Source organism: Arachis stenosperma, chromosome 7 (genome assembly GCF_014773155.1).
Source record: "Arachis stenosperma cultivar V10309 chromosome 7, arast.V10309.gnm1.PFL2, whole genome shotgun sequence".
Classification (NCBI taxonomy): Eukaryota; Viridiplantae; Streptophyta; class Magnoliopsida; order Fabales; family Fabaceae; genus Arachis; species Arachis stenosperma.
In genome coordinates this window covers 89,850,618-89,859,263 of record NC_080383.1, presented here as the reverse complement: position 1 = coordinate 89,859,263, position 8,646 = coordinate 89,850,618, and the positions used below count along the sequence as shown (strand labels likewise).

At 41.4% G+C, this 8,646-nt stretch overlaps 1 protein-coding gene across 1 annotated transcript; it reads right to left on the bottom strand.

Moving 5' to 3' along the window:
- Nucleotides 1-6,740: 6,740 nt before the first annotated feature.
- Nucleotides 6,741-7,811, bottom strand: LOC130940105 (uncharacterized). Its single transcript, XM_057868157.1, has 3 exons — nucleotides 7,659-7,811; nucleotides 7,353-7,565; nucleotides 6,741-7,169 (listed from the first exon to the last, which is right to left on the bottom strand). Exons 1-3 carry the CDS (start codon nucleotides 7,809-7,811, stop codon nucleotides 6,741-6,743), a joined length of 795 nt encoding a protein of 264 aa, XP_057724140.1.
- Nucleotides 7,812-8,646: the final 835 nt, after the last annotated feature.

The window sequence follows — 8,646 nt, the reverse complement described above, 5'->3', positions numbered from 1 at the left end:
ATGTTCCTGCTTTATTGTCTGTATTAAATAGCAATAATAAGGGTTTGGACGTTTTACTTTTGTGAAGCAGCCCGTTAAGCTAATTTGTAACGTCACTTTTTAATAAATGACATTGATTGTCGATTAGTAACTGTAATGCCGATTAATGACGTAAATTCCCGAACTATAACGCCAATTTCTTGGGTAACAATGTGAATAATGCCGAGTTATGGATGATAAAGCCGATTTATGATATTTGAATTTGTAATGGCCGGACCACAGCCCCCAAGCTTGGCCTGGGAAAGTATTTTAATGAAGCAGGTTGAGCTTTTAATGAAGCATAAATCGGCCATTGTGAGTAGGTGTAAAATGTCGGCAGGTGAGTTAGGCTAGGAGCCCCCAGTTCAAGATGCTTAATTAAAAAGTTTTTTGGAAAAGAGTAACTGATGGTAGAAGTGACTGTTTTTAATGAGGAGAGAGAATGAAGTAATGATGGCAGTAAGTGTTTTGTCATTCCCAAAGTCTGAAGGGGCGGTTTGATGTGATTAGTAGTGGGTGTAGTGGAGTTGAAAATGTTATGTAACTCTTGGTTGGGTGTATTTGAAAAACCAAGAGTTGGGGTTTGTGGGTTAGTTTTGCTGTTTGGAAATAAAATTGGGTTTGAAGGTTTCGAAACAGAGAAAAATGAGTAAAAGAGGTATGTGAAGTTTCTTTCTTTTGCCTTCTTTAAATTCAATTCTTGGCTCATTGTCTGTTCTTCATCTTCTTCATTTTTGAGTTCGAAATGGGGTATGAGAGGGATACCGAAAGGGAGATAGATTGGTCTGATGATTGGGTGAATGAGGACGTGAAGGGTCGTGTGTCATTATTTTTGGATGTTGATGCTGTTAGTGGCATAGACAAGGCTGGAATAGTGAAGGCTGGGTCTGGAGTTCGTTTGGAGTTGTTGCCATGTTCAGAAGATGATAGGGTTTACCAGAGAGGGGAAGGTTTTGAATATTTCTTTATGTATAGCTGTGTGTTGGAAGAGTTGAGGGTGAAAGTTCCGTTTAGTGATTTTGAATGTCAAGTGTTAAAGCAATTGAACTGCGCTCCATCCCAATTGCATCCTAATGGATGGGCGTTCCTACGTGTGTTTGAGATTCTTATGGAGTTTCTGGAAGAGATCCCATCAGTGGAGCTATTTTTCTGCTTATTTCAGGCGAAAGGCGTGTGGAAGGGAGGATGGGTAAATCTTAATAGCTCGCCGAGGTTTGCCATATTTAAGTTGTATAAGTCTTCTTTTAAGAATTTTAAGGAGATGTACATTAAGGTGAGCAACTCTGAGTCCGATTTTCCCTTTTATTTTGATGAAAATTTGGGGAAAAAGTTCCCTCTTTGGTGGTGTTCGGAGCCGCAGAATATTCTGGGGCCTGAAGTGATAACTCCAAGGGATGAGTGCCTAATTGAGTATTTGACTGAGGTTGTTGATCGGAAGGAGTTGATTTCAGTTTATGACCTGTTGCAGTGGGAGGAGAATAAAGATGCTGTTATTGCTTACTTGGGTAAGGATTGTAAATTTGTTTTTTGTATCATGTTTGAGGTTTGAAATTTGTATTTGTGTTGCTTTCCAGGGGGTAAGTATCCAGGTGTGTCTGCTGCGAGTCTGAGAGCTCGGGTGAAGAATAAAGGGCTTGACAAAGAGGGATCTTCATCAAAGGCGGGGAAGGTCGGTACTGGAGAGGTAGATCAGCCAAAGCCGAAGCGAACAAAGGTAATTTTGAAAAGGAAAAAATCAAATGTAGTGGATTTGTCCGAAGATGATGAAGAGGAGGTGGAGGTTCCAGCCGAGGATTTGTGGAAGTTCTATGATAACCAGAAGAAGTTGCATGAGGTTGTTGAGCAGAGTGATGTGTCTTCTCTTTTGGGAAAAGGTTACCCTTTCACGATAACCACCGATGAAGTTTGCCAAACCCCTGCCGATGTAAATCAATGTATGGATTTGTCCGATGATGAGGAGGTGGAGGTTCCAGCCGAGGATTTGTGGAAGTTCTATGATAACCAGAAGAAGTTGCATGAGGTTGTTGAGCAGAGTGATGTGTCTTCTCTTTTGGGAAAAGGTTACCCTTTCACGATAACCACCGATGAAGTTTGCCAAACCCCTGCCGATGTAAATTTGGCTGAAGAGGTTGGAGATGTGACAATTGATCAGTATATACAGGTAATGTTTTAACTTTTGTTTCGTTTTGGATGATAATCGTGTGGATGTTCTTGTTTAATTCTGCATTTGTTTGTTGAAGGTTGTGGGTTTGAGGCTTGCCAGTTTAGGGCGGAGTCGAGAAAAGAGACATCGTCAAGTAGCTGAACAAAAGCCTGATTTGAGATTGGAGGAACAATTGAGGTTGAAGGCTGCCAGGGTTACAGAACTGGAGAGTAAATTAGCTGGGGTTGAGAAAGATTTAAAATTGACGAAAGAGAATTATGCCAAAGAGGTGGAAGATGTTAAAAAGAAAGAGGCAGATCTGTCTAGTATGAGTACTCGGGTAGTGAAGTTGTCTGCTGAATTGAAAAGCTTAGAAGAGAGTAAGGAAACAGCAGTCCTGGACTCTTTTATTGAGGGGTTTGAATGAGCTCCTCTGCAAGCCAGGTTCTTAGCTCCTAATGTTGATCTTGATCAGATGGACCCTGCTAAGATTATTCGTGATGGGGTTATGATTGAAGATGACGGTGTTGAAGAGGAGGGGGATGAAAATAGTTAATTAGTGTTCATGTTTAGTACTGTTGAACATGTATTTTGGTGGGTTATGTTACTCCTGTAGTGAGCTTTTGACTGTTTGTAGTGTTTATTTAAACAGTATATTTTGTTTTTGGTTATGTTGACTTTGCAGAAAATATATATTGATAGGGGAATTTTGCATAGTTTGTTTGTTGGTTTTTGAGTATTTGTGACTGTGGCATTGAAGCAAAGTGTTTTAGGTAAAAAAAATTTTTGTAGCGGTGAAATGCCATTAATTTGTGTGGAAAATCTTGTAGGAAGGCTGAGTAGGCCGAGTTTAGATGCCGAGTCATAGGCATGATAATATCTGTGTTGGTGACTGGTATTGATCGGGTATTTGTTTTTATTGAGTGATCGAATTCCGATTAAGATCGGATTATGAATGATCGGTTTCCCACATATGTTGAATGATAGAAGTCCGAGTTAGGTCGGATAGCTGTCTGAATGATCGGAATCCGAATTAGATCGGATTTTCTCTGATAGGACGATCAGAATCTGAGTTGGATCGGATGTTTGATAGAATGATCGGAATCCGAGTTAGATCGGATATTTGTCTGATAGAATGAGCGGAATCCGAGTTAGATCGGATATTTGTTTGATAGAATGATCGGAAACCGAGATAAATCAGATAGTTGTTTGATAAAATGATCAGAATCCGAGTTAAATCGGATATTTGTCTGATAAAATGATCGGAATCCGAGGTAAATCGGATATTTGTCTGATAGAATGATCGGAGTCCGAGTTAAATCGGATATTTGTCTGATAGAATAATCGGGATCCGAGTTAAATCGGATATTTGTCTGATAAAATGATCGGAATCCGAGTTAAATAGGATATTTGTCTGATAGAATGATGTTATCTAAATTCTGATTAAGATCAGTTGTTTGAATTTTTGACAGATTGAAAAGTATTAAATGCAAATAAAATTGACTGTATAAGAGATTTTATTGATGTAAAACCTTTGAATTTAAAGGCCCAGGTAGGCTAGCCTCGTTAAAACCTCTCTAAGCAAAACCCTTGTGGGAAAAATCTTGGTAGTAGGAAAAAGAGTACTGGCCTGTCCTTGGTATTAACTGTAATAAAACTTTAAGGAAGATACATTCCAAGTGTTAGGGAGATCTTTACCCTTTAGGGTTTGTAGTCGGTAGGCTCCATTGCCGACTACTTCTGTTACTCTGTAAGGGTCCTCCCAATTAGCTGCTAGTTTGCCATGTGCTGGTAGTTTCCTAGCTTGTTCTGTTTTTCTGAGCACAAGGTCGTGGACTTGGAAAGACCTTGGTTGAAGTCTTTGGTTATATCTTCGGGCAATCTGCTGTTGCATGGCTAAATGTTTGATTGCTGCGGATGATCTGAGTTCTTCAATGAGATCAAGTTCGGTTTGTCGAGCTATGTCTTGTGTAGTTTGCTCGGCCAGTTCTGTGCATAGCGAGGATTGAGAGATCTCCACAGGTATCATTGCATCTGAACTGTAGACCAAGCGGAAGGGTGTTTCCTTTGTGGTTGAGTGAATTGTTGTATTGTACCCCCATATGATCTCTGGGATAAGCTCGGCCCATAGACTTTTTGCATCATCCAGTTTCTTCCTTAGAGAATGTAATATTACTTTATTTGCGGCTTCAGCTAACCCATTTGTTTGTGGGTGTTCTACTGATGAGAAGTGTTGTTTGATTTTTAAGTTCTGCAAAAAAGATGTGAATTTTTGATCGGCAAACTGGCGACCATTATCAGTGATAATGTGCCGAGGAATGCCGAATCGACAAATAATGTATTTTCAAACAAAGGAAAGCATTTGTTGTGATGTAATCTTGGCTAGAGGTTGTGCCTCTATCCATTTGGAAAAATAATCAATTGCTACCACAAGGAATTTTACCTGTCTTGCAGCTGTGGAGAAAGGTTCGAGCATATCAATACCCCATTGGTTGAACGGCCAACTAACCTTGGAACAATGTAGGAGTTCGGCCGGGAGATGTGTAATCGGACTGTGCTTTTGGCAATTGTTACAGCATTTGACTTTCGCGTGACAATCTTGTCGTATCGTCGGCAAGTATAATCCGGCTCTGAGGATTTTTGAATACAGACTTCGGGCTCCGAGGTGTGTTCCACAGATCCCTTCATGTGCCTCTGCAAGTGCAAGTTCTGCTTCTGTTCTGCAAAGACATTTAAGCAGTGGACGAGAGAATCCTCGTCCATATAGGCAATTATTATAAATAGTAAAAAAGGAGGCTTGTCGGCGGAAGTGTCAAGCATTTTCGATGTCGCCTGGCAAGATCCCTGTTTGGAGATACTGTATGTATGGAGATCTCCAGTCCGCTTCCTGTTTCATACTTAGGACATGTGTTAGTTCAATGCTTGGTTTAAGTAGTGTTGACTGATAAAGTGATGATCCATTTGGTTGAGTGCTGGCGAGTTTAGACAGAATGTCAGCTTGGCTATTACTCTCCCTTGGTATGTGCTGTATCTCATATTTAGAAAATTTTGAAAGTAAATTTTGGACGACATCCAGGTATTTAGAAAGCAAAGGGTCCTTAACTTGGTATAAGTTGTTTACCTGTTGAACGATAAGCAAGGAGTCGCAGTATACCTTAAGTTCGGTGATGTTTAGTTCGGCCGCGAGTCTAAGGCCGGTAATTAGTGCTTCATATTCACTTTGATTGTTACTTGCTTTAAATGAGAAGTTGAGAGAATGTTCGATAATGTTGCCACGGCCATCGTCAAGTATGATACCTGCCCCACACCCTTGTGGGTTGGAGGATCCGTCGACGTATAAACCCCATTCGATGAAATCTTCAGTTGTAATAGGTACTGAGAATTCGGCTATGAAGTCGGCCCAAAACTGGGATTTAATGGATGCTCGTCCTTCGTACGTGATATCGAATTCTGATAGCTCCACCGACCATTTAACTAGTCGGCCAGCCAGCTCAGGTTTCTGCAAGACTTGCCGTAGAGGTTGAGTTCGAACATGGATTTCATGGCTCTGAAAGTATGGTCGGAGTCTTCTGGCTGAGAAGACAAGAGCGAGGGCCAGTTTCTCAATGCTCGGGTATCGAAGCTCGGCATTCTGTAAGGTTTTGCTGGTAAAATAGATCGGGAATTGTTTCTTTTCTCTTTCTGCAACAAGGGCGGAGCTTATAGCCCAGTTAGTGACAGATAAATATAAGAATAATGGCTCCCCTTGTAGGGGGTTTGTAAAATTGGTGATTTTGAAAGAGTTTCTTTGATAGTTTAATGCTTGTTCACATTCATCAGTCCATTGGAAAGCTTTTTTGTTTTTTAAAGTTTGGAAAAAACATGAGGATTTAGAAGCTAGGCAAGGTAAAAATCTAGAAAGTGCAGCATGTCTCCCTGTTAATCGTTGGACTTCCTTGATGGTGTGGAGACTTGTCATGTCTAAAATAGCTCGATATTTTTCTGGATTTGCTTCAATACCTCGGCTAGTGAGCATGAAGCCGAGGAATTTACCACTTTGAACACCAAATGCACACTTTTCGGGATTTAACCGCATGTTGTATTTTCTTAGTTGTCCGAAGATTTTTGTGAGGTCATCAAGGTGATTTTTGATGAACTTTGTCTTGGTGACCATATCGTCGACGTAGACTTCAATGTTTTTGCCGATTTGTTTGGCGGAGATTTTGCCCATTAGGCGTTGATATGTTGCACCTGCATTCTTAAGACCAAATGGCATGACCTTATAACAATAGTTTCCATATTCAGTAATAAAGGCTGTCTTATTTTGATCGGATGGGTGCATTTGGATCTGGTTATAACCAGAATATGCATCCATAAAGCTGAGTTTTTCAAAACCAGAGGCGTTATCAACTAAACAATCAATAGAGGGTAAATGGTAGGAATCTTTGGGGCATGCTTTGTTGAGATCGGTGAAATCAACACACATGCGCCATTTACCATTATGTTTTTTAACCATGACGACATTCGCCAGCTAGGTTGTGAATCTGATTTCTTGGATGAAGCTTGCGTTGATGAGCTTCTTGGTTTCTTCTAGGGAAGCTTATTTTCGGTCGTGGCTGAGATTTCTCTTTTTCTGTGCTATAGGTCGGACAGATGGATCTAACGCTAGCTTGTGTGATATGATGGATGGGTCAATGCCTGGCATATCTGCTGGGATCCAAGCAAACAGGTCGGCATTTTGTTGTAAGAAAGCTTGGAAGGACATTTTTTCTTCTGAGGATAATGTTGAGCCGACGTATGTGAATTTGTCTGAGTTTTCTGTGAAATAGATTTTATCGAGGTCTTCTATTAGGGTTGGTCTTTCTAGTGTTCCTGCTCTGGGATCAAGGTCGGCCAGCATGTGTTGGTCGTTCATGTTGTCGATATTGTGAACTTGGGCTTTTGTGTTACGGTTAGGTCTTTTGAGACTATTGTTGTAGCATTCCCTGGCTTCTCGGGCATCGCTGTAAATGGTTGCAATTGTGTTGTCCTGCAAAGGGAACTTAACACAAAGATGAATTGTAGATACTATACCGCCAAACCTATTTAAGAAAGGTCGGCCAAGTATTAAATTATAGGGACAGAAACAATCAACAACCAAGTATTGAATGTCTGAAGTTTTTGACGAGGGAAACTTACTGAGTGTGATTTGTAACCACACAGAGCCCATAACCAGGACTCGCTCACCTGAGAATCCTGCCAAGTCACCACTGGAAGGTTGGATGACATTGTTGCTCAGTTTCATTTTCTGGAATGTTAAGTAGAAGAGAACGTCGGCGCTGCTACCTGGGTCGAGCAACACCTTTTTAACCAGGAGATTTCCGAGCTGTAGGGAGATTACAACGGGGTCATCCAGATTTGCTACGCTATTGTCATGATCGGCTGTCTGTAATGTTATCTGTGGAGATGTTGGCAGCGGCTGCTATTGACTTCGATTGGTGTTGATGGAAAGTATAGCTCGGTAAGATCTTTTTCTTGCCGAGCTTGTGGCTCCGCCACCTGCAAAACCTCCGGAAATACAATTAATTGTACATGTTGGTAGTTCAGGATGGCTATTGTTCAGTCGGTCTCTATCTCGGCCATGTTGTGTAACCGAGCTTTGGTCTCCTAAAGTAGATGCTCGCCGCTGCATGTGGCCGCTGATGTATTTGTCAAGGTGACCATGCCGAGCTAGTCGCTCCAGTAGGTCTTTGGCAATGACGCAGTCGTCGGTATTGTGTCCGTGCTTCTGGTGGAAGGAGCAGTATTTTGATCAGTCATTGCCTTTTGAATCTGGGTAATTGCTAGCTTTTCTTGGTGGCTTGATTAATTTCGAATTCAAGATCTCCTTGATGATATCATCGCGCTTGGTATTGAATTTGGCGTAAGTCTCATATCGTGAAATTGGTTTGAAATTCTTCTTGCTGTCCCGTGTTTTGTCGTCGTCTCTATGGTGAGGCTTTTCTACTTTCTGAGCTTGTCGGAGTTCTTCGATGTCGATCTGTCCTTTAGCTTTTTCACGGAACTCAGCCATAGTTTTTGGTTTGGCCACAACAATAGTTTCCTGGAATTTTCCAGGTCGTAATCCGCTTTTTATGGCGTGTAGTTCCACCTCGGGGTGGAGGTCGGGTATATTCATGGCTATCTTTGTGAAGTGCGTCATGTAGTCTTTGAGGCTTTCGTGCTGGCCTTGCTTGACTGTGTTCAAGTAATCGGAGTCATGTAGGTAGATGGCTGATCCAGCGAAGTGCTCCTTAAAGGGTTTTGATATGTCTCGAAATCGAGAAATGGAACCTGCAGGCAAAGAACAAAACCAATCAAGTGTAGGACCGTCTAAGTAAGATGAAAAACAACGACATAAAACTTTATCAGATGCACCATTTACTATCATTATGGAGGTGAATTTCTTGATGTATTTCTTCGGATCACCTAACCCATCATAGGGAGTTAGGGTGGTCGGCAGAGCAAACCTTCGGGGTAGCACGAAG

Coding starts and splice junctions, on each gene's coding strand:
- LOC130940105 (XM_057868157.1), bottom strand. CDS start 7,811: ATGCAGCGGCGAGCATCTACTTTAGGAGACCAAAGCTCGGTTACACAA. Junction 7,566..7,658: donor GTGGCGGAGCCACAAGCTCG/GCAAGAAAAAGA, acceptor ATAACATTACAG/ACAGCCGATCATGACAATAG. Junction 7,170..7,352: donor TCTCAGGTGAGCGAGTCCTG/GTTATGGGCTCT, acceptor TTCCCTTTGCAG/GACAACACAATTGCAACCAT.